Source organism: Silene latifolia, chromosome 3, assembly GCF_048544455.1.
Source record: "Silene latifolia isolate original U9 population chromosome 3, ASM4854445v1, whole genome shotgun sequence".
Lineage (NCBI taxonomy): Eukaryota > Viridiplantae > Streptophyta > Magnoliopsida > Caryophyllales > Caryophyllaceae > Silene > Silene latifolia.
Window position 1 is genome coordinate 131,501,714 of NC_133528.1, and position 26,745 is coordinate 131,528,458.

Genomic DNA, 26,745 nt, shown 5'->3' on the forward strand with positions numbered 1-26,745 from the left:
ATGGAATAGTTACAGCAATTTACAGATTCGTTGGTCTGTGTTATTTGAGTGTTTTACCTGTCTTAAAGTCATGGGATGCAAAAAGTTAAAGAAGAGACTCATATTTATTCCAAGCCTAGTTTATGCCTGTGAAAATTGGTGGCATTTCACTGTGTAGTTTTTCCTGAAGAAATTATTTGTGAACGTCTATCTAAAAAGTCCGCGAATCAGTAGAGGCTGAAAGATTACTTCTAAAACATAATTTAGATATTGAATTGGTGCTGGGTCTTTTTTATATATTTAATTTAAATAGTTTAGATGAGTTAGGCGTTGGTTTTACTTAGAAATCATTTGGCAAACTCGTTTTATGAATCAATACTTTTTATGCGACGGTTTCTGTCAGTTTTTGGAAATCAGTCTGAAAACCCTTGATAAGTTTGGAATTTGAGAAAAACACGTTAGATATAATTTGTAGCTAAGACTCATGGGGTTCCAATTCAATTGGCCTTGCATCAATTCGAATTTTCTGGAATTAGTTATTCATTTTATACGGAGTCTGCCATGTGCAGGAAAATCAGGAAAAGTCGTGTTTGTTCTTTAAGTTGATATTCCTATTAAATTACGATGAGTCTAGGTTATGTGAATGATTAATTGACTGAGTAGGTGGTAATTATACATAATTATGTTATGTAGGTGATGGATATGTGAAGGCTCATAACTGATTGCTTGTGCGTGCTTGGATTGCGAAAAGGTAGGGAAATACACTTGACTTATTATCGTTGTTGTTGAATTGTGTTGACTTGTTGTGTTTCATATGACCAAACTGTGAACGTTGACTTGATTCGTGGTTGTTGATTCATGTTATGATTCATATCCTGGAATGTGCTTGACTGAATTGATCGTATTGAGTATATTATCACAACATTTGAACTAGGCATGATTCTATGATTTAGCGAGTTCAATGATATACATATTGTGTTGCATTAATTTCTTAAGCATTCATATGCATTGGAGATGGAGGATGTTGTGGTGATGGGGTGTGGTGATGATGATGTTGTGATAAGGCCCAGCGGGTTCGCAGACTTGCCCCGATGTCCTCACCGCGAAATGGGCAGATCGGCTACGGTCGATATATAGTCTAGGGGATCGGTATGGTGGGTTGTCCGGGTTATGAGATATGAGTTGAGATGGAGATGGAGGTGACGGAGGAGCATGCATATCATACTTTGTTGTTTCATTGTATTCCCTACTCAACCTCGTGGTTGACCCTGTGTATTCGTGAACACCGCGACGATCCAAATATTGGGAGCAGACTTGATGAGTTTAAGAGATAGGACGGGAGCTTGATGGGCGTGAGACACTGGATCAGAAGACTTAGTAGCTAGATCATCATTTAGAAGACTTTCACTTTTGTTTATGTTAGTTCTTTGTAATTTGATGTAAAAGAGGTTTTGTAATAATTAAGTTAAGGTAATTATATAATTTGCCTTGGAGTTTAATTTGTTATTCACTTCCTCGGGAAACCGAGATGGTAACAGTCCGGTTTATTAGGGAATGTCTTGATAAAGGCTCCTTCATAAATCGGGGTGTTACAATAAAGCTACTAATAATATTTTCTAGTGGAAACCATAAGATCATGTACTAAATTACAAAAATAAATTAAGAATTTACTCTCATTATTTAAATTTTAAATCGTAAAATTTATCCATATAATTCCCCATTAGTAATAAAGATAGTAGCTAAAAAGTCTTATATATGGTAAATGAAAATTACAATAACTTGGATTATAAAGCTTCACAATTTCTCATATTGTTACTTTTGATTTATTTCAAAACCATCTTAAATATTGTAATTAGCACACTTACGAAAAAGAGAAAAATAAGGTGTATATGTGCATGTGATTCAAACGTTCATAGTCTTCTTAAAAGTACTCCATATTTCTATCTTTTAAGATTTTAAAATTTTAAACGTTTAATAAGTTGTATAGTTAGTTTTGTAATTAAGATGATGCTTATTTAATTTTAATTTTAACTATCTCAATTTGCAGATTATTGATTGTGAGGAGGCTATATATTAAAAAGTGGAGATTACATGTTTGGATCTAAATTTGAAAAACGAAAACATATTTTTTACTCTTTTAATTGGCTTACAAAGCATCATTATTCATCATCGGCGAGATTCTCTATGTTACATGTATATTTTTGATAAAAAGTATAGATTTTGAGGAAAAGTTAAATTAATACTACCTCCTATTCCGAATAACTGTTCCATTTGTCATTTCCATCTATTTACATAACTGTCCTATTTGACATATTTGGACATGTTTTTTACTTTCCTACCCTTGGCTCTTTTCTTTATTTACCACTCCAACCATCCCTAAACTATCATATTCAATACTTTTCATTATTTAACTCCTATATTCTTACCCCTATACAATAATTTTCATTATTTTAAATCCATTCCTTAATTTTCGTGCCATTGTCCAAATGGGATAATTATTCGGAATAGGAGAGAGTAGTATCTATTTAACTTTCTTATAAAAACCTATCAGATATGTAACCGCGATCTTGGAGTGCTTTATTTATCGACGTAACGACGCAACCGCTTTTAGCTTCATTATTTATGACGTACATCATAAATACATAAAAATAACAAATTTGTAAAAAATTTAAACAAACATTTATAGTTATAAAATTAGCTACATTAAATTGTTGGCTACAAAATATTCATGAATAATATTAACATGTATTAAAATATATGGAAATAAAATTCAAATTAAAACTTTTATCTATATTACTATGATCATGAAAAATAATGTAAAAGAAGTAAATATTTACAAATGTTTGGTTTATATTTTATTCGCGATAAAAAAAATATTTTATATTTTAGTTAAAGATGGACGTCAACAAAAGCAAATAAATGGGACAAATAGAACAAGTCCGCGATTTTCGCGGGTACAAAACTAGTATATATATAAAACTGGGTTGAAGCGTTGTGGATGCACCACGTGTCAACCCAGCCTTAAATACAAGTATTAATTACAGCTAAACATTAAATATAAACATAATAAATGTCGTATAAATCTCAACAAAATATTAATTATAGTTTAATAAATTTTATTATAAAATTACATTAAATAATTACGGTGATTTGATTCTAAATTTATTAAAAAATTATTTTGATAAAAATTTTAAAATGTAAATAAATACGTTCGTTGCGAAAAATGCTTCAAATTGAGTATAATTTTCATTATATTTATTGAAATATTTTGATTTGTAGAGATGATTAAAGCGAGTGTCTCGGTAATGTTTTATGTTTACGTAAAAAGACATTTTGAGAAAGTTATAAAACTTAGATCATTAAATCCTAAGAAAAATATAGTTTGAAGAGTCATTGTATTTCTTAAAAAAACTACTTAAATAAAACTACTAAGAGATAAGTTTTTATGTATAAATGAAAAAAAATTATATTGCGAGAAATTGAATACATGTGAGATTTTGATAGGTTTAAATAGTGTGATAACAAGTATGTGTACGAGTATGTATGTACACAGTGATCGCGAGTGCATTTGAATAATCAAAACAAAAGTAATGATTATTAAATAATATAATATTATAATAAACGACATGAAAAAGTAGAAAAAACGTTGCATTTTTCTTTAATATCTTCAATTAAAATATGTATATGTCAAGTATAAATATTGACTATGACTAGCTAAATATTAATTTTAGTTAAATATTTTATATGTTATCTTTTAAATACTTTGAAATTAAACCTCAAAAAATATTATTTGAGAAAGTTCAGCCTATTTTATTTTTATTTACAGGTAAACTCTTAAACATCATTTATCTATAGTTGTTTAAAAATACAAAAGGTGCAATTCTTACAGATATGTTTGACACATAACACATGTAATAAACAATCAAAATATTTGAATAAGTTGAGTTTGAACTCTATATGTTTGATACATAAATATCACTTGTTATACATAAAAAATTAAAAACTACATAAAATTATATTCACATCATTTTGAACAAATATTAATTAATTTGGAACATAACGTATCGTGAAATGATATAATTTGAGACTTATTGTTGATTGTTGTATTATTTGAATAAATTTTATTTTAATTAATATGATATTTGATCAGTCACAAAATAATTTATATAACGTTCATGCATAATTAATTATCACTTATTAGTTTCAATTAAAAATGTATGTATTTTATTTCAAAACATTGAAGTTAAACCTAAAAAAAATTAATTTGAGAAAAATTAATTTATAAGTAAAAATATTAAGGGTTATATATAAATTAGGTTATTTTTCTTCAATTATAATAATAAAATTTTAAAACAGACCGCGCGAAGCGCGGGATACTACCTAGTCTTAAAATAAATGGAAGTTCGATGCATAACAAAAAAATGAGACCCCTAATATAAATGTATGAGTATACTATATATTAAGGGTTGTGTTACATTTCATCAATAAAACTTGTAAATTCGGTAGCCAAAATCGTAAGCTCGTTCTGCGGCCTTTGGAGACCAAAATCGATGGTATAATTTATGAGCTTTATAATAAAAATTTAAAATTTACTCTAAAGATTATAAATTTTACGGAAATTTCACATGATACCCTTTAATTTTATCAGATTTTTCATGGTACTCTTATTTTCAAGAATGTGTATGTGGTACCCTTGAGGTTCCATTTATGTGTCATGGTATTTCCTAATGTAACAGCCGTTAAATGAACGTTAAGTTTTGATTACGTGACAATAATTAGTAATTTAATACTAATATGAAATAAAAATAAAATATTGAATATTTCTCATGGTACCGCGTACGTTATACATTTTTCCCCAGATATACCGTCGCAAGCTTCTAATGGGTCAAGTTCTCCCACTTTGATAAATAAGACAAAGCATAGGGAATCCCAAATGGCTTGTCTTTTCCTACCCAAGTGGGTAATACTTGACCCGTCGCAAATTTGTGGCGGATATGCCCGTCACAAATGAGAATTTGTGATGGGAAAATTGTTTACATCTTACGGATTATCTGGGGAAGAATGTATAAATGACAAGGGTACCATGCAAAATGTGAAAACTTTTATTTTTTTCGACAAATGATAAATATTAAATTAACTTTCCATCCAAGGTTAATTAATGATTAATATTGTCACGCCATCAAAACTTAATGTCCATTTAAGAGCATCTCTAATGGTTACAAAAAAAATCTGCTTGTAATTTTGTGAAAATTTTACAAAATTGCAAGCAGGTTACTCACCATTGGAGACAGAAAATTACAACCTGCTTGAAAGCTACAACTGTTCTACCAAGTTAGCTGCTTGATTTTTGCTGCTTGGTTTTTATTGGTCGGTTAATGTGAAGTGGGGCTATTCAAGTTACAAGGTATAGTAGCCTACCATTGGGAGAACATGTAGCTTGAGAGCAATATTCCAGAAAATAACTACGTGGCATGTCAAGCTACAATATAATGTAGCTTACCATTAAAGATGCTCTAACGGCGTTATATTAGAGGGTAGCAATGGCACAAAAATAAAAACTTAAGGGTATCATAGGCAGATTCTTAAAAACAAGGGTATCATGAGAAATTTTACAAAATTAAGGGGGTAGTATAAAAAATTTCCGTAAATTTGAATGTTAAAATTTCTTAACTTTTCACATTAACATCAAGTTAAATTGTTAAATTTATCTATTGACGTCAAAAGAATTAAAATATAACTTAGAAACTATAAAATGTTCATAAAAGATATACTTAAACTCAGTTAATTAAATTTGATATAATTGTATAATGGTATTGTACATCTAAATGTATAAATTTTTTTTTTTCAAAATAATAGGTTTGAGCGCCCACTGCCCAGTGGCTCATGAACGAACATGTTTGTCTAATGGCTAGCTACACTCTATCACACTCGTATTTATAAATTTGGAGTGATAAAGGAAAAAAAATGTAGGTTATACTTGGATTATTTTCTACTATGGTTTTTGGGTAGGTACTGCACATACAAATCTATAAAATATTATTAAAAGGCTAGCCTAAAAATGTCACGTAGACAATGCCGCATGGGATTGAAAAAAGCCACGACACAATAATAATGTGACTTGGCAAACGAATATGACATGATTATCAATTTATTATTATATTGCATTAATTTAATTCACTTATTTCCTTTAAAAATCCACCCATATTCCATTAGCTTTACACTTAATTAACTCAAAAAAAAAACTACAAAAAAAATACACATTAACTATAAGTTAATAATTTCAAGATATCTATCTATATCTATATCTATATCTATATCTATATCTATATCTATATCTATATCTATATCTATATCTATATCTATATCTATATAATAACATAAAAAGCCTAGATTGAGTAGTTAGTAGAATGACACGTGGCGCGCAACATTTACATGTTAGATCAATTTTTTATTTAAAAAAAAAAGTAAAAAATAGAAAATGAAAAAGTAAAGTAGTAATCAATAGACTAATTATTCATCTTATTTAAACACTTTCATTTACCATGCATTATTCCACTTATTAATCATTATTTAGTGCTAATCTTTTTATATTCTACCGTTATGAAAAAATTTCACCTATAAAAAAAAAAATTGATAATATTCTAGCATATTCCTAGCAAAAACAAATTAATGAAAAATTAATGAAAAGTAACATAAAAAGCCTAGATTGAGTAGTTACTAGAATAACACGTGGCGAGCTACATTTACATGTTTGATCAATTTTTTATTTTTTATTTAAAAAAAAAGTTAAAATAGAAAATGAAAAGGGGAAGTAGTAATCAATAGACTAATTACTCATCTTATTTAAACACCTTCATTTATCATGCATTATTCCACTTAATAATCATAATTTAGTGCTAATCTTTTTATATTCTACCGTTATGAAAACATTTCACCTATAAAAGAAAATAGATTGATAAAAATTCTAGCACATTCCTAGCAAAAAAACAAATTAATGAAAAACTTTGTTTATTTTCACCTAATTATTTTATTTGATTTATTTTTCAACAATTCTCATATCTTTACTTTGTGGTGTGTAGGAATCAAATGGACAAGAAATGAAGAGATAAGACAGAAATAGAAGAAAAGTGGAGAATTCGACAAGCATTTGTATTATATAGTTTGTTTTAGGCATTGTCGAATGTATATAAAGACACTTGAGATCGTCGATGATTGAATATAATCATCAGCGAATGCCGAATGGTGGTCAAACTTTGGTGAAGGAAATCATCGGTAATTCATTCGATCGGAAAAAAAGGTCACATTCTTGTGGATTTTGCCCACAAGAACCGCGTTTTCGTAGTAATATAACTTGACTAAATTGTAACTTTTATTTTTTTAATTTTTTTCAATAGTGATAAGATATTTTGCGGATATTTTTAATATATTCATCATTGTTAATGTGTAATAAATTTATTAAGATTGATTTTAACAACAAATTACAAATATGACTAGAGCAAGTTGGTGTAAATATAGTATTCTCTATATATTTAATTAAGTTGGTTAGATGGGTAAATCTATATTTTTTTATGATTTGAATACTAATGAGATGAGATAAGATACATTTGATTTTGTTGTCTTATTGTTGCTTTGATGATAAGATGACAAAAGTACATTGTATATATCGATTTGCGATAGTCTGTTTATATTAATTCTCTTAGTATAATCCCAAAACAACATAATACTAATGAGTAGAATAATTTTTTTTTTCTTTTAATTTTCAATGTGAGAATGAATGTTTTATCTATTTACCCACCTTATTTAAATTATTTTTATTTGATTAAACGTTATAATAGTTAAGAGAAAATAAGTAAAGAATATTTCAAGTATTAAATATCATCATTATTTCCAAACTAAAAAAAAAAAAGATGAGGTATATAAACTATGTTTAATATTACTTATTATTTTTTTAATTAATTTGACTAACAAAAATATCAAATTTGATGTTGAACAAAAATGATATCATTTGGTTACAAAAGTAATGAGAATGAGACTAACAAAATAATTGATTACGATAAAAAAAAACAATAGTAAGCCATAAATTCAAATTTATCATTGTCTTTAAAAGTCCAAAGAAAAAAATGGAACGACCACAGTGGGAGTCGAACCCACGACCTTTTGATCCGAAGTCAAACGCGCTAATCCACTGCGCTATGCGGTCTTCTTGTACTTTGCTCAGCGTCAAAATTATACAACTATAACAGACTTCTATTTCACAAACTTTGGCTGGTTTTTCTGAAGTCACATTTTCCCAGGAAAATCGAGTGATTTCCAAACACATGATATATTTGTTAGAATATAAAACCGATCATGCTGATGATTGGAGTCTCATGATCGGTTTTATATTCTAACAATATTGAGCTACGCTAGTTTCTTCCCAATATAATCACAAACATGAAAAGTGTGCGAATTGTGGTCTCAGGCAGCTTAGGTCGTACTTCTTCTCTTCATTTGAATTGTATACGGTTTTAAAATACGTTAAGCAGAAATTATAACTCTGAAGAAGATTATTGTATCCACTTAGACAAAACAAAAAAAAAAAATTATTTCTGTTTTTGTCGTCGGTAGCATATTAATCCCCGGTCATCATCAATAACATACCCAAAAAAAAGTTATTCCCGCCGATGAAAATATAAATAACTATTTTTACATAAAAGTATAATGGCACTGAAAATGTCAACTATTACGTATAACACAAATTAGATGTATATAGAAAAGTACAAGCACACATACATTACTTGTCATCCTTTTGAACATTACTTCTATTAGGATCACAAACAAGCTCAGCTTCTGCTAACTCAGAAGGGATCTTCTCATACATTCTCGACGACATCGGGAGAAGCCTGAAGTGCCCAATTGTAAGAGTATGACTAAGTTTCTCATAGTTCCACTTTTGTTGTATATAAACTATGACTGCAAATATTATAGCCAAACATGGTATAGCAATATCACCAAATTCCGAGAAAAAGTCAAATTTTCTGTTGACAAACTCGTATTCCTCGGAGAAAAATGGAGTAGCTGCCGGACCTCTGATATAGTCGTACCCGTGTGGAAGGAGCCTGAGAATTGTGATTCCCATGTAATATAGCTTTGCAAGTGGCTTACTATCAATCTGCCATATAATGTTGCCAATTACTTGAGGAAGAAGGAAAAGATCTTGAAGTAAACCTGTGTACTCTTGTAACAGAGTTTCCCAGGTTTTCAGTGATAGAGGATTTCCAGAAGGATCCACATATTGTTGGGTCCACATCGGGGTTTGCCCCGTCTTGACCGAATGGAAGATCAAGGCTAACAGATATCCGAGGATGTGTATGATCAAAGTTATGAGAAAGACCCATTTTTCAGATGGAGCGCGGTATGGCCTGCTCCGGTTTTGACCGAGTAGTCTGACCCGAGCCTTCCAAACTTTCTGGCTGAGCCTTAGAGTCAGTATAAAACAAACCAGTACTTGAAGCTTGACGATGTAATCAATCACTTGGGTCCATTGACTTTGCTCGAGATCATAAAATGGAGTGCTGGTATTCTCTGTATTCGCGTTCTTTGAAAGAGCTTCAGCGCCAATGATAAGAGGAAGAGAATACCCAATTACTTGACTTCCAAGCATGGTAAGAGACATATACGGGATATAATCTGTTATAGCGCTCAGATATAACAGTTGTCTCAATATGCACCCAATTGTGATAGAAAGTGTCAAAATCTTAAGAATTCCTTCAAAACTTCTTCGCGAAAGTATCTCTTCTCTTTGTTGCCGGTACAAAATAGGAAGAGTAAGGAGCTTGAGTGGCTTAAAGTAAAGAGGATCGTCTTCAGTTCTTTGACTTGATATTGAAACACTTGCTGTTGGAGTCAATAGCCATCTAGCCGTCGTGGATGGATATGAGATAATTACTTCAATTGAGCAGTCTAATCCACTGTCCAGGAAATCCTTGTCATCAAATAATACCCTCCATGAAGCTCTGACATCCCTGCACCCTATAAGGTACATTTTTCCTACATGTTGATCATAGAGACCCTCGAGAAAGAGTGCCGAGAAGTTGCTATAAGGTCCACCCCTGAGTTTCATCTGAGTAGAAACATTTAAAAGGAGCTGTTTCTCCGTGTATGAAGCATTTGTATGGTAAGGGGATCCCAAGTTGGCTATCGAGTCATTTGAGAACCAATCACGCCCAAACATCGGACCAAGAGAAAGAACCTCCATTTCAACATCAGTTCTAAAATCCCGTGATTTGGGAAGAGGGTTAGGAACGGCGGAGACATGGAGTGTCAGATCTTCTGCAAGAAGTCTGAGACTTTCAGAATAATCCTCTGAATCTTGAAGTTTGGGAAATGTCAGTAATGATCTCTTGATGACAGTTCCAAAGCTAAAGGGCTCGTCTTTCTCTAGCACGGCTCCTGCGTCAACGATTTTTGTGTAATAATAGTAGGGATGCTTGTATGTATACCCGTCATAAATGTAATCCAAACTCTGATATAGCACTTCAAGGGACAAAGGATAGAAAGGGGGATTGTTCTGCTCGAGACTTGAAATGCTACCAATTAGAAGGCTTCTTTGTTTGATGGAGAATGACAAAGGTATATACAAGCAAATTCGAGAATTGCAGCCTCTTTTTTCCAAGTCTGTAGTCCCAAGGCAACCAATCATGCAAAGCTGTCCGGAAGAAGATTTCCATGTCCCCTCGGCAACAAGCGTCATATTACCAAATCCACTTCTTTGATTTTCCAAAAACAGATTGTCAGGGGAATCAAAGGCTCTAAAAACCGCAAAAACTCTAGCTGATAATTCATTATTGTGTGTTTTATTATCAGCCAAACAATAAACATTTTGCATTAGAATTCTTGCATCCTTGAAACTTCCATCAGTGGCATTGATCTTTTTATCGAACCCAAAAGGCCCAAACTTGCTACAAAACGCATCTGTGCCATTGCACCGCCAGTGTGAAGCAACTGAAAAGGATGCATCAGTGGAAACTTTCCTAATCATTTCGCAAAAATCAAGACCCTTGTAGAGCTCATTACCACCAGTAACATGCGGATCTGGGTATGGATATGGATCACATGCCTTTGATATTACCTCACTAGGGCTAAACTCATAGTGATGAGTTTCGGCCTTCAGTTGTGACGTCATTTGGACTTTATCAAAGTACTTCTCGTTTGATTTAGAGTTCAAACTTCTCATTTCTCCATGGATTGCCATACGCTTGAGACTGGCACTCTTAGGGATGTGAAGAGTGAGGAGGATTTGATCATCTTGTAGCAGAGGTGGTGGTATTATACCCCTGTCTCCCTTTACTGATTTCCAAGGATCATCAGAATCAGATTGACGGGAAGGCAAAAATGTACTACCCAATAAACAAAGAACTCTCTCCCCACCATTGTTCTTCTGTTCGGTATAAATTCCTTGAAAATCAACAAAAAGACGAGTATGGCCCTCCCACATGGAAAAACTAGGCCGTCTTCCATCAAATCTAGTCGCTAATGGAAGAGTGGATGTAATTACCATACAAAGTTTTCCATTAACGGCCACAGTTTTTTTCGATTTATGGTCCAAACTAATATCAGTCAACTCGAAGGAAACAAGCTTATATGGAATCTTTGAACCAAATGTTCTATGTAATCGGCTGTATCCTCCATTGGATGAATTTAACCAAAAGAAGTTTACAAATGGCATTATAGGGGCACTAGTTTCTACCTGCTCCCAATCTCCATTAGAAAAGGAGAGTTCATTCTTCAACACATTAATCTCATTAAGATCAAGATTTAAGGTGAACTCCAAACCCGAGTCCACGACAGAAGAACACGATTTCTTGACTTCATCCAACCTAACATAATCAATTTCCTCAACCTCAGATACACTCTCCGCAACCTCCGCAAACCCGATATCAGAACTTGCTAAACTAAATAGCAAGAACCCTAATAACACATGTAGAGTCACAAAGTACAAAACTTTCATGATCAATTTCTCTTTTTTTTTTTTTTTGTACACCAACAACAAAACCCACCAATATAATTGCTATTTAACTCAAATTAAGCAAAACCCAGCTTCTAAAACCTGACAAAATTACACAATATCCAAGAATTATTCACAATTAAAGCTCAAAACTAGCAAGAAATCTACAGCTTATTTCTAATCAAACTAATTAAAGATCTAAACTTTTATATAATCACAATAAATTCAAGTATAATCTACAATTAATCATAAAAACATGGAAATGATAGGAAGATTAAAGCAGAAATTAATGGGTCAATGGCAAAGTCAATGGAAAGATTGGAGGAAGATTAAACTGACCTTTTGCAAGTTTGGAAAGCTGAAACTACGATCATACTATGATTCTAGTAATTCTTTGTTCATGTTTTGTTGATTTAGTAAAGTAGTGTGATTTTGGTGTAAGTAGATATGGAGTAGCATGTAAGCAAGATTCAAGAACATGAATTAAGTAGACTTGGAGGAAAGACTAGTAGGTCTCTTGACAAAAAAAAAGAGTTGACTTGACTTGCTAAAAGACACTTGCATATTGTGTGTATGAAAGGATTTGAGACGGACATTTTTCGTCACAAGTTTGTAATCTTTTACAATCTGTAGGTGGGGAGATCAAGTGAGAAGTAAGTAGGAGAAAAGTTATAAGAGGTCACAAGCTTGTGACGATTAGTGATCACAAGCAAGATTTATTAGAAAAGATTTACTTAATTAGAAAAAAAAAAGTATTCATTAGTTAACGTGTTAATTAAAATTTAGGGATATTCTCTCGTGTACCCCCGAACTTTTTCGTTTTCTATGGTGTACCCTCGTTTTTTGCAAAAAAAACTTTGACCGACAATAATTCTCGGTTACGAGTTCAGAAAAAGGTAATTTTTTTTTCAAACCAATTATCTCGTCAAGGCCTTCAATTTGAAAAAAAAAATTCACCGCTTTTTGAACTCGTAGCCGGTAGTATGGTTGGTCAAACATTTTTTAACGAATAAACTTTGACCGACTATAATTCGCGACTACAAGTTGAGACGTCGGTGATTTTTTTTTTCAAACGGAAGACCTCTTAAAGACAGTCAATTTGGAAAAAAAGTTTATCGTATTCTGAACTTGTAGCCAAGAGTTATTGACGGTCAAAGTTTTTTTGCATGAAAAGAAGGGTATATCATAGAAAATAAAAAAGCTGAGGCATTATAGAAAAAACCTAAATAAAACACTACTTCGTTTTTAATAGAAAAAAATGTCGAGCGTCAATCCCCTATATACTAAATGAATAGGCGAACCTCCAAATTTTCCCGCTTAAATATATTTCCTAAAATAAAGTTTAGTTATTTTTATCATATTCTATAAGTATGTTGCACTATAATACACATAATGTTTCAGATTTATATATTTATGTCATTTAGTATTTTACATTCTATACAAAATTATCTCCAATCTTTTATAATATAATTTTTTTTTGTTTAAAGAATCATACGAAAAAAATTCATTGATTATGATGAAAGTTACGGCTAAAAATATATTATCAGTAAAATTTTATAAAATAACACCATTAATCTCTCGGTAATAGGAAAAACTTACATTGAAATACTCATTTCATGATTAATACGATTTAGACTTTGATTTTTCAAATAAAAATATAATGATAAGAAACGTAAAAAAAATTATATAATAAATTAGCTAATTTATATTTCATAAGTATAATATACTCATACCGAAAAAAAGTAAAACTCTATATATACCGTGCATACATTGCACGGGAGCTAAACTAGTTATTTTTCTATTTCTTTTTTTTTTCTCTATACAACATTTTTGTAAGGAAAAAATACAAGATAATTTATTGAAAAATAATTTTGTGCCCCTAACACCGAAATCCGCATTGAGTATAATATCTTCTATTTAGTTTCAATCTCCTTAACCATATTAATCTAATGAAAATATTTGTAATTACTGCTTTGCAAGCTTGTGCATGATTTACGAATACTTTTATCACATTATAACAGTTATACCGGATAAAAAAGATTATTTGGATTGAGTTTAAATTTGTTCAATTTAGGCAGGATTATTTGGATCGAGCTTAAGATTTGTTCAATTTAGCCTATTCACATTAGGTGGACTATACATATACATTTATGTTGTACTACAATCAAGTTTTGAGCATCATCTGAACCTGTTTTTGTAGGTCATTTTGTTTAGTGTCAGACTTTCCCACTTTGCCCTTGGACCTTGACCACCTCACTATGGGAAATAAAACCATGTTTGACCATCGTGTTGACAATCGTTGGAAAACCTGTACCATTTTTCCAATGAGCCCAAGAACTCTTCAAACTGATCTCGTTTGTTATCTAAAACATCGATTAAAAGTCACCCCCATTGTGTCACGGTCCGAAACTTTGAGTCAGGGCGTGACGCGCACCCTTGTCTAAACACTCGACAAGAATGCAAGCGAGAGCGTCAAGCACTAGTGTTTGTCAAGCACTAGTGCATTCGTAATCGGTCTCGGGTTGTGCGTGTCGGAATCCTAGTCTCGATCGACACACACGGGCTTGTTAATGAAGTGAAGGCAAGAGTCATTCACAAGAAAGCAACAACAAGCAATAAGAAGGCAACTTGGTGGGAAGTAGATTTTGATTGACTAGTATTCCCCAAAGAGGGAAATTTGATAGTCAAATCCTGGTAGCAGGAAACATTGAAAGTGTAGAATAGCGATATACCTATTTATGGAAAGAAAAGCTATGCTAACTATGCTAAACTAGGAAAGTATTTACTAAAAATATACAAGAGTAAATGAAACTACATAGCATAAATAAACCTAAGGGTTCGAAGTGTGCGGATCGTCACACTCTCCCCCACCTAATCTGTTGCCGTCCTCGGCAACGCTGGAACTCTTCAAGTCTTCAAGTCTGAATTTAGTCGGCTGATGTTGCTGGAAGTTGATTGGAACGGATGTTGGCGCGCTTGCTCTTATTGCGGGTGGGATCTTTAGGATCTGGATGGTACGGCTTCAAACAGCTCACATGGAAGACCGGGTGACACTTCATCCAGGCAGGGTGGTCAAGCTTGTAAGCAACTTCCCCAATCCGCTTGATCACTTGGATGGGACCTTCATACTTGCGCACCAGCCGCTTGTCTCTTCCCCTAAGAAATCTCATCTGCTCCTTATTCAACTTCACCATGATCATGTCACCTACCTTGAACTCTCTTGGCCTCCGGTTATCATCTGTCCACTTCTTCATGCGGCGGGACGCCTTCTCCAAGTAAGCGTGAGCAATCTCAGCATTGACATTCCATTCTTTAGCAAACTCGTGAGCTTTCTTCGTCCGGCCACCATAAAAATCTACAACTGTGGAAGGCAATAACGGTTGTTGACATGTGACAAGCTCAAACGGGCTCTTATTAGAATAGGAGCTCGTTTGAACATTAAAACAGAACTGGGCAACATCTAGGAGGCGCACCCACTCCATCTGGGTTGCGCCCACAAAATGTCTCAAGTACTCTTCCAACATGCTATTGAATCTTTCCGTCTGGCCATCTGTTTGAGGATGGTAACTTAAGGACATCGAAGTTTAGAGCCCAGGAGCTGGAACAACTCTCTCCAAAATAGTCCCGTGAAGCGAGAGTCGCGATCACTGACTATACTTTGAGGTAGTCCCTAATATTTCACAACATTCTTGAAGAACATCGTGTTTGTCTCTTCAGCACTGCACGTCTTCGGAAGGGGAATGAATGTGGCATACTTCGAGAAGCGATACACAACGACAAGGATCACACTGAGAGCCCCTACCTTCGGTAACCCAGATATTAAGTCCATCGAGATACTTTCCCATGGACGAGTTGGTATCGGTAAGACCGGGTGACACTTCATCCAGGTAGGGTGGTCAAGCTTGTAAGCAACTTCTCCAATCCGCTTGATCACTTGGATGGGACCTTCATACTTGCGCACCAGCCGCTTGTCTCTTCCCCTAAGAAATCTCATCCGCTCCTTATTCAACTTCACCATGATCATGTCACCTACCTTGAACTCTCTTGGCCTCCGGTTATCATCTGTCCACTTCTTCATGCGGCGGGACGCCTTCTCCAAGTAAGCGCGAGCAATCTCATAATTGACATTCCATTCTTGAGCAAACTCGTGAGCTTTCTTTGTCCGGCCACCATAAAAATATGCAACTGTGGGAGGCAATAACGGTTGTTGACCTGTGACAAGCTCAAACGGGCTCTTTTTAGAATCGGAGCTCGTTTGAACATTAAAACAGAACTGGGCAACATCTAGGAGGCGCACCCACTCCATCTAGGTTGCGCCCACAAAATGTCTCAAGTACTCTTCCAACATGCTATTGAATCTTTCCGTCCGGCCATCTGTTTGAGGATGGTAACTTGAGGACATCCGAAGTTTAGAGCCCAGGAGCTGGAACAACTCTCTCCAAAATAGTCCCGTGAAGCGAGAGTCGCGATCACTGACTATACTTTGAGGTAGTCCCTAATATTTCACAACATTTGATACATGCATATTCTATACACTTTATCTGCGGTTTTGGCACGTATTTCCATGCATAATTGTTAGCTTAAGGCTACTATTTCTCCCGAAACGGTTTACTTTGCATTTTCTATGATTTATTGTAGGAACGAGTGGAAGTAAGCTAAATCAAGCCTAATTCGTCCTCTGGGGGCAAGTTTAAGGAAGCCAAGAGGAAGGAGAGTCTTATTCACTCACCTTGGGGTGCGTGCAAAGGAGTGAAGAGTTGATTGGGAGGAAAAAGAGAGCCACTGCACAGCATATTCAGTCGATCGACAAAGTATTGATCGATCGACCACAAAAAACGCATCGACGCGCTTTTTCGCATTAACGGTCGATCGACCATCTTTGCCGGTCGATCGACGATTTCGAGTGATATCTTTTTCTCCGTGTTAGGCTTTTAAAAGCCCAACTTGTAATTAACTTTCGGTATCTTTTTATCAGTAGAACGCAGCAACTTTTAGGTTATGCTTTTCATTCTGGAAAAAACTCAGTTTTAGATCTAGCTTGGAGACGGAACCCTTTGATTTCAGTACTTTGTTCTTGAATTCAATTAGTAAGCTTTTATTGCAATTCTTTCTCTTCCTTATTTCTTTGTTATTTTGATTCTTGTTTTCATCAATTAATTTCAGCAATTGAATCCTTCTCTTTTGTTTTAGTTCGATTCCAATATGTCAAATTTGTTCTTTATTATTAATTTCGAAGTTAGAATAGTTATAATTATGCGTAGGTAATTTCTTTGATTGGGAACAAGGTGAGCCATGGTATTAAATTAGGATTGTTGTGTAGTATGAGTTCTTCCGTATTGGTTTTTTATCTTTTGATAAATTTCTTTACTAGATTGAAAGATTGGTAATTTGAATTATCGCTAGATTTGGAATTTCTCTTGAGCGAAAGCGTTGATAAATTCTAGGGAATTAATAGACCGTGAGGTTATTTGAGCTTTGATCGAAAGGCTAGCTTATTTTCCCGAGACCGTATTGTAAGACTTTTGCTACCCTTCGACTGATATTTGCCATGGTGAACCGAAGTTCCCGATCCCTTTTTTATCTTGTTGAGAATATTCATTTTAGCAATTAGCCAGTTAATCAACCAAATTCAAAACCCCCAATTATTTGTTACTTTTATAGACTGAAAAATAGCAAACAAAATCAACCTTGTCTCTCTGTGGTTCGACCCTTACTATCACTAGCTATAGTTTTAGTTTGGAATTATAAATTTAATTTTGGTACTAAACGACGGTATCAAATTTTGGCGCCGTTGCCGGGGAGACGGTGTAATTTTGTTTCCTTATTTTAGTTTATTTTTCTTGTCTCAAGGAACTTTGATTCCTTGAGGCCGTTGCTTACCTTTGCTTCTAGTTTTGCTTTTGCACAGTTAGAAGACAGGTTTTTGAGAGGAAGACTTGAGTACTCTCACTTTGGAAATTATGGCTACAATATATGATAATTTTCAGCCAAAGGAGCACCACCTTCCAAAGGGGCGCCAGTTACCTACCCCTACTACCGGTAATTTTGAGTTTCGTTCCTCTTATATTGATTTAGTGGAGCGAAATCGTTGCAGTGCGGATGAAGACCCCTTGAAGCATATGGAAACTTTCACAGACTATTGATGTTCCATACCTATACCGGCTGGGGTAACTCAAGATGAAGTAAAGGAGTTTATGTTCTTGTACTCCTTGAAGGATTCGGCGCGAGATTGGTACCGCTACCTCGATAGGGTAGCAGCTGGAGTCACAGATTGGACATCTTTGGCATTAGCCTTCTACAAGAAGTACTTCCCGCTTTCAAAGACGGATGCCTTGAAGGGTAAAATCACGAGTTTTCAGCAAGGAACCGACGAAGATTTTTGTGAAGCATGGAGACGTTTCAAAAGTTTGGTCCGAGCTGTCCCTCATCATGGTTTCCAGCAATGGTATCTTTGCAACCTATTTTACAATGCTTTATATGATGATTACAAGGTCATCTTGGATGCAGCTGCTAATGGCAGGTTTCAAAACAATACCGATCAAAGTAAAGGTTGGAACACTATCGAGGAGATGGCAGTCCATAAAGCTGAGTTTGGAAGTTCACGTGGAAAGTCACGAAAGCAAAGTGAAGAAATGACTGCTGTTGTGACACTTATGACTTCCATTTCTACCCGTCTCGAGAAGCTCGAGATTTCTGAAGCTTCCAAGGCGAAAGTCGAAATTCCTGTTCAAAACTCAGATGAGATCGAGAAGTTGAGAGAGATGGTCCAACTCCTTTTGGTTCAAGTGGCGAATATGGAAGCCGCCGGGATTGAGTCCTCAAGGAATTTTGTGAAACAATTGGAGAATATGGAGGCTAAGCAAGCTGCTAATTCTTCAAGCAAATGTGAAGGGCCGGTTGAGACGATCAATGTCATCAATCTCAGAAGTGGCCTTTCTTATGAAAGCCCCGACAAGCCAAAGGAAGACTCGGGAAATGATGAAGAAGCTCGTTTAAATTCTGGTGCAAAAACGAGTCTGAATGCCAGTACTTCTGGTCGATCGACCAACATTCCCAGTCGATCGATTGAAGTGTCAGATAAAATAGTTTCTGGTCAGAAACTATTCACACCCAGCACATCCATTCGATCGACCAACATCCTCGATCGATCGGATCGAGACACTGACGAAGTCAGTGCAGACGAAGAACATTCACGCCCGGCTACTTGGTCGATCGACCACTCATACCGATCGATCGTTGGAACTCAGATCAGGATGCAAATCCGTCAACTAGTCGCATGATTCTTCACTCATTGATGATTTGTGGGGTTTTAAACCTACGGAAGCCGAAGGTTATTGATCCTACGGCCGGTGTTGCGATCCCGTATCCGGAGCGTCGAAGGCTACTAAGTGGAGCGTAAGTTTGGTAAGTTTACGGAGATGGTCGAGAATCTCGAGGTAACGGTTCCTTTCACTGATTTAATTACCCAGGTACCCTCTTATGCTAAGTTTATGAAAGATATTTTGAATCGTAAGAGAAATTTTCGTGATGATGGTAATGTTGCGTTTGTGGAGGAATGTAATGCTCTTTCACAAGTTAATGTGCCACCTAAATTAAAGAACCCGGGTAGTTTTTCAATTCCTTGCACTATAGGTAACCACGTAATTGGAAAGGCCCTTTGTGACTTAGGGGCTAGTGTTAGTGTCATGCCGTATTACATTTTGCGAAAGGTTAAACATTGGTAGACTCAAGGTAACCGATATTACCGTTCAAATGGCAAATAGATCGACTCGGAGACCTATAGGTGTTTTAGAGGATGTACCCGTTCGAGTGGGTAAGTTTTTTATTCTTGTCGATTTCGTTGTTTTGGACATTGCGAGAGGACGAGTCGGATACCTATTATTTTAGGCGAGACCATTCTTACATACAGTGGGGTTGTGATAGATGTCAAACGCGGAACCATCACCTTAGAGGTAGGGGATGACACCATTGAGTTGATCTTGCTCACAAGGCAACTGAACTGCTTGATGAGGATACGTGTTATTCCATTGATATTGTTGATGGGGTTGTTACTTGTAATTGGAGGGAATCCTTAGCCAAGGATCCCTTAGCTGATCTAACCCATTTAGATGAGTGTGCGGGTAATACTGATGGAGAATTTGAGGAGCCGGATGCTTTGGTTGCCTCAATGGAGAGCTATGAGCTCAATGAAGAAGAAGATGAGATGCTTTTGAGCCTGGCCAACGATAACTTGGTGAACACTTGCTACACCATTGAAGCGATTCTGTCTATCTTTGTAGAGGTAAAGGTGCCGGAGCGTAAGCCATTTCCTCCTAATCTTAAGTATGTTTTTCTAGATGATACGGAGCAATACCCAGCTATTGTTAGCTCTAAGCTTAACGATGACCGGTATGCGCTTTGATGTGTGTACTTAAGAAAAACAGGAAGGCTTTGGGTTATTCTTTGGATGACATTAAGGGCATAAGCCCTGATGTTTGTATGCATAGGATAGAGCTGGAAGAAGGCCACAAGCCTTACAGACAGGGTCAACGCAAGTTGAACCCGAAGATGTAGGAAGTTGTTATGGCTGAGGTGATGAAACTACTTGATGCAGGTATTATTTATACAGTTGGCAACTCAAGTGGGTTAGCTTGATTCAGGTAGTCCAGAAGAAAGGAGGGACTACCGTGGTTAAAAATGATAAAAATGAATTAATACCAACTCGAGTAGTGACAGGGTGGCGGATGTGCATTGATTATAGACAGTTGAATGCCGCCACCAAGAAAGACCATTTCCCCCTCCCTTTTGTTGACCAAATGACTGAAAGACTTGCTTCTAACAAATTTTTCTGTTTTCTAGACGGATATTCAGGGTTCTTTCAGATCCCTATTCATCCGGACGATCAGAGTAAGACTACTTTTACCTGTCCACAGGGTGTTTTTGCATATCGTAGAATGCCTTTCGGACTGTGTAACGCCCCTGCTACCTTTCAGAGGTGCATGATGGGGATTTTTTCTGATTATATAGAAAATATTATGGAAGTATTCATGGATGATTTCTCAGTTTATGGTAGTGACTTTGATCGTTGTTTAGCTAACCTTGATAAAGTCATGCAGCGTTGTATAGATGTTAATCTTGTTTTAAACTGGGAAAAGTGTCAGTTTATGGTCAATGAGGGAGTTGTGTTAAGGCATCTGATTTCTGATAAAGGTATACATGTTGATAAGGCAAAGGTGAAAGTGATTGAGAAATTACCTCCTCCCGTGAATGTTAAAGGAGTGAGGAGTTTCCTTGGTCACGCTGGTTTCTATCGGCGTTTCATTAAGGATTTTTCAAAAATTGCTAAACCACTTACACATTTGCTCCTTAAGGATGCTGTCTTTGAATTTACTGATGAGTGCCTTACCGCTTTTAACAGGTTAAAGGAGGCCCTAGTTTCAGCGCCAATCATTCAGCCGCCTGATTGGGACCTCCCATTTGAGATCATGTGTGATGCCAACGATTGTGCAATCGGCGCAGTTTTGGGACAGTGGAAGAATAAAGCTCTGAATGCCATATATTATGCGAGCCAAACTCTGGATGAGGCTCAAATTAATTATTTTACCACTGAGAAAGAGTTTCTAGCTGTTGTTTTTGCCTTAGACAAATTTCGGTCTTATTTGTTAGGTTCTAAGGTTATTGTTTATACGACCATGCGGCGTTGAAGACTCTCTTTATTAAGAAAGATGCGGCCGAGGCTTTTGAGGTGGATACTCCTTTTGCGGGAGTTTGATTTGGAGATCAAAGATAAGAAAGGAGCGAGAGAATGTGGTAGTGACCACTTATCTCGTCTGGTGACAGAAAGGGAGGATTCGTTGCCTATTAATGATTCTTTTCTTGATGAGAGTCTGTTAGCTATTACTACTTCAGGGTCTTATCCACCTCCGTGGTTTGTTGATTTTGCTAACTTTTCTTTGTGACATGTAGGATACCACCCGAGCTTTCATGGCGTGAAGAAAGCGGTTTGCCTATGATGCTAGACAATATTTTTGGGATGATCCTTATGTTTTCAAGGAATGCGCAGACGGTCTCATCCGGAGATGCGTACCTCAGTGGGAGGTGAAGGATATCCTAGAGTCTTGCCACTCTTACGCTTATGGTGGTCATCGCGGTCCGTCCGGGACCGTAGCTAAAAGGTACTCAATCTGGTTTCTATTGGCCAACTTTGCATGCAGATAGTCGCAATTTTGTTCTTTGAGTGCGATGCTTGTCAAAGATCGGGGAATATTTCAAGAAGACATGAGATGCCACAGGTAGGCATTCTTGAGGTTGAGATTTTCGATGTCTGGGGCATTGATTATCAAGGACCTTTTCCGAGCAGTCAAGGTAACAAATATATCCTCGTAGCCGTAGATTATGTATTCAAATGGGTGGAAGCTATTGCTACCCCCCATTGCGATGCAAAGGCCGTGATTAAACTGTTTAAAAAGATCATTTTCCCTCGTTTTGGTGTCCCTCGGGTTGTCATTAGCGATGGGGGAATGCATTTTAAAGAGAAACAGCTTAGTGCTTTATTGACTAAATTCGGTGTCCAACATCGTAGAGGTTTGGGGTATCATCCCCAAACTAGTGGTCAGGTTGAGGTTTCTAACAGAGAATTGAAGGAAGTCTTAGCTAAAGTTGTTTCTAAATCACGGAAAGATTGGAGTCTTAAGTTGGATGATGTCTTATGGGCTTATAGAACTGCGTTTAAAACGCCAATCGGGATGTCACCATACCGATTGATTTATGGTAAGACATGTCATTTACCTGTTGAGTTAGAGCGTAAGTCTTGGTGGGCTATTTGTGATTTGAATTTGGATCCTAACCTCTCTCGTGAGAAACGCATGACACAAATTTGAATGAGCTAGAGGAATTTAGGGTGCTAGCCTATGACAATGCAAGGATCTACAAGGAGAAATCAAAGCGCTGGCACGACAAGAGAATCATCAAGCGCGAGTTCCATATTGGCGATAAGGTACTTCTTTTTAACGCTCGTATCCGTTTATTTCTTGGTAAGCTGAAATCCAGGTGGACCGGCCCCTATACGGTCACAGCTGTCACAAAGTTCAGATCAGTTGAATTGGAGACCTATGCTGGAGAAAGGTTCAAGGTTAATGGCCAATATGTGAAGCACTATCATGGATCAGATGCATATGTTGGGAAAGTCGAGGTATTGTACTTCGACCCGCTATCAGATGATGAAAAGTGAGGTAAAAAGGTCGTGCAGGACCTCTTAAACCAGCGCTAACTGGGAGGCAACCCAGGTTGTAATTATTTGTAATTTAGGAATTTTATTTTGTTTTTTTTTTTATTTTATTCGCTTTTCTTTTGAGTTTTTGTTTAATTTCATGCATTCTGCAATTTCTTGGTTTGGAAAAATTGTACGCCTTTGATAATTTCTGCAGGAATTTATTTTATGCAAAGTGCGTAAGTGGTTTACTGGATGCTGTGAGAAAGACGGAGATTAAGTCGGGAAACAAGTTTGACGAATTTGAGCTAAATTGCAGTCTAGCGATCGATCGACTAGGTGGTTGATCGATCGATCAAGCGAGACTCGAAAGGCGATTTAGTGACAGACCGGTCGATCGACAGAGTAAAGTGGTCGATCGACCACTTCGCGGGTTCCGAAACCGTTCTATTAAGGAAGTTTTCTCTCCTTATTCATTCATTTACTCTTCTTTTCTCACAAACTCAGCAAATAGACAAACCCTAAGTTCATCCCTTTTAGCGATTTTTCACCTGCAATCCCGTCTTTCACTCGATTTTTCGGGCTTTAATCTTCAAAGTTTCTTCAAGGTAAGTCTCTAATCTCATTCCCATGCTCTATTCTCGATTTATTGTGGTTGTTATGCGAAACTTTCTGAGTTTTGTGCTTGTGAGATGAAAAAATCGATTTGGGGAAATCGATTTTTGGGATGATTTCTTGCCTTCTTTATACTTTAATTGCCTAATCTATCCTTTCCCCTTTAATTTTCAAGCAAATGAGCAGCTAGGATGAGTTTTAAGCCGTTTTCCCCAATTTTTTCGAAACCCTAATTTGCATTCCAGTTTTGATTTTGATTCGGGTTTCCAGAAATTGACATTGTTTGGGGATTTCTTGTTGCTAATGTGTTGATCGCAGGTAACAAAAATGACAAAAGGAAAGGAGCCAATGCAAGAGGGACAATCGAGCCAAAGGCCTGCTAAGCGGCCACGCGGACCGCCCCTGATGATAGAAGCCACTACGGATAGTCTACCTGACTATCCGCAGGTTATCTTTGCTAAACCTATTTAGCGCGCTAAATTTTCCTTCTTTGTTTCGAGTACGAAGGTCACAGCTACCCGGTTTCTCCATAAAGACACTTTGGAGAAACTAGGTCACATTTAGTCGGTCGTGTCCCTGCTAAATGGGACAGGTATGATGGGTCTTGTGGACATGGCTGAGTTCACATATTATGTTTTGACCCTTGAATTCTTTTCGTCTTATGCTTTCGACACGAAAGCTTTCGAGGCTGATTCGACCAAACCTTGCATTTCTTTTCGTCTTTTCAATGTCAATTACTCTCTGACACTTGCTGATTTTGCGGGGTTTCTGGGTCTTTACTTCGAGGGCAGAACCTCGGACACCTCAGACAGTCATCGGGTCATGTGGTCTTGTATCGGTGACACTTACGGGTCGAGGAGGACGGGCACTTCTGTCCATTTGCCCCCTCTTCGTTATTTTCTACGGCTAATGGGTAATACCATTTTTGGCCATAAAGAGTCTAATAATGTGAATAATATTGAGCTTTCAATTTTGGCGGGCTATCTGAACGTTGAGCGTCGGACAGCCCGTATCTATAACATTGCCTACTTGACTGCCGCTCACTTTTAGACTGTAAGTGAGGGCACCTTGACCACCATTGCCTGTGGCGGATTGGTGACACGTATCGCCAACCGCCTTGTTTTACTTTTCCCTCGACAGGAGGACCCCATCGACCCTGACCTGCGTTTCATGGACCTCCGTTACGCGAGGGGTGTCTATTGGATCGATAGACAGATGCGGTGGAAGATTGATTCTTTCATACGTGACCGCATCCCATCCATCGGCTACCCTCTGTCCCGCCCTTACCCTTTGTTGAGGGAGCGGCCGGCCGCCCTTGCCTAGTTACGAGGCTTCCTGCGGTGGCGGCCACTCCTCTGCTAGCACTTCGAGGAGGGCTCGTGCCTCCTCTTCACAGGCACCCCTACCTCCACTACCACCCCTCTCTTTGGTACATCCACTTTTCTACCACCTACTCCTTTGGTTGTCCCTCCGGTCATGGGAGGAGGGCAATGTCACGTGTTTTGGGTGATTTGTGCAGGAGTTTCAACCAGCACAGGTTGGACACGGCCATAGCCCTGTACCCGGTCTACGAGGAGCTAGCTCGGGGGGGATGCTTCCACAGGGTGACTGGACTCACCCTTCTTACTTTGTCCCCCCTGCGGGCGGTTACCCTCAGCATGCCAGGAGACCCCCCTCCCACTACTACTACTGGTGCCTCCGGTTCCAGGAGGGCCACTCCCGCTGCTGCTGCTGAGGAGGAGGAGAGTGACTCGGGGTCCGGAGAGGACAGTGACTCTGACTACGAGGGTGGAGATTAGATGCTGGTGACCTCCCCGTTTTTGGCTGGTTTGGGGAGGTCGTATTTTGTAAGTTATATTCCTTTCTCTTTTAGCTTCCTTTTCTTTTATTATGCTTTTATTCTCCCATTTTTCTGCTGGTGATTTGCTGATGAGCACAATGGGGACATTGTGCATTTTGGTTTGGGGAGGGTATTTGCATATGCCTTTTGTTTTGCATCTGCATTTGTTTTTTATTGCATTTCAGTCACATGTTTCGTGCATTTCCGTTTGCATTTGTTTTTATTTTCATCCATTCAAAAATAAAAACAAAGAAAAAATTGAAAAAAATTCATAAAAAACCAAAAATATCACGTTTACTTTTGCATATAGTTGAGTCGGATTGGAGTTATTAATGATGATTTTGCTCTATTAGTCAAATATGCCATTCCTTGCCTTTTCACAGTTGCTTAGCAAGAATTAAAAGTGATCTCTCAAATTTTGTTATGGAATCCATTTCGGGCAATTAGACTTGACTCATTACTTTTGGCAAGCTACTTATACTTTCTGAGATATAGAGCCTATAACTGGTGACATTCATGACCGGCTAATTTAGGATTGAGAGTAGTTACTCCCTTCATTTCATGTTTTGCACGTGTATGAGTTTTGATTGCTTATTGCCTATACGCATTGGTTTGTGGTCGGTATTGCATGTTTTGAGAACTATTGCATCCTCCCCTTTCTCATTTTACCCCATTAGCTTCACATTAGCCAAAAATTGCCAGTTGCCCTTAACTACATCCCATACTTAGCCTACCATTGTGCCAAGCTAGGAAGTAGTAGAGGAATTTTTGTCAGATTAGAAGCAGTTTTGGTTCGTTTGTATTGTTGGAGCGGGTACTTTTGAGAAGTGAAGGAGCTGTGTCCTTTTGAAACAGAAAAAAAAAAATTCCAGAAAATGAAAAAAAAAGAGTTGTCTTACCTGGGCAGAAGGCTCTGTTTTGTGTAAGAGTGGTCGATCGACTGCCATCACTGGTCGATCGACCACCAGTTCAGAGGTTGAAAAAAAAAAAAATGAAAGAAAAGAAATGGAAACAGGAAAGAGGAAAGAGGAAAAAGAAAAAAAAAGAGTCTTGAAAATAATAAGGTCTTTGTTGAAATAAGAACACGCCTCATGTGCTTACCTCATGATTTGGAGGCGTTTGTTTGGGTTTTTGTGT

At 36.7% G+C, this 26,745-nt stretch overlaps 1 protein-coding gene and 2 non-coding genes across 3 annotated transcripts; all 3 read right to left on the reverse strand.

The window, feature by feature from the left end:
• Positions 1-8,105: 8,105 nt before the first annotated feature.
• TRNAR-UCG (transfer RNA arginine (anticodon UCG)) lies at positions 8,106-8,179 on the reverse strand. The gene has a single exon. It is a non-coding gene; the product is annotated as a tRNA-Arg (tRNA).
• A 425-nt stretch (positions 8,180-8,604) lies between these two features.
• Positions 8,605-12,672, reverse strand: LOC141648050 (uncharacterized). The gene is made up of 2 exons (XM_074456496.1): positions 12,305-12,672; positions 8,605-12,067 (listed from the first exon to the last, which is right to left on the reverse strand). Exon 2 carries the CDS (start codon positions 11,966-11,968, stop codon positions 8,753-8,755), a length of 3,216 nt encoding a protein of 1,071 aa, XP_074312597.1. The 5' UTR covers positions 11,969-12,067; positions 12,305-12,672; the 3' UTR covers positions 8,605-8,752.
• A 5,620-nt stretch (positions 12,673-18,292) lies between these two features.
• LOC141650297 (small nucleolar RNA R71) lies at positions 18,293-18,401 on the reverse strand. Its single transcript, XR_012546337.1, has one exon. It is a non-coding gene; the product is annotated as a small nucleolar RNA R71 (small nucleolar RNA).
• Positions 18,402-26,745: the final 8,344 nt, after the last annotated feature.

Bases quoted from the DNA above. Each gene is read 5' to 3' on its own strand.
- LOC141648050 (XM_074456496.1), bottom strand. From the start codon at position 11,968: ATGAAAGTTTTGTACTTTGTGACTCTACATGTGTTATTAGGGTTCTTG.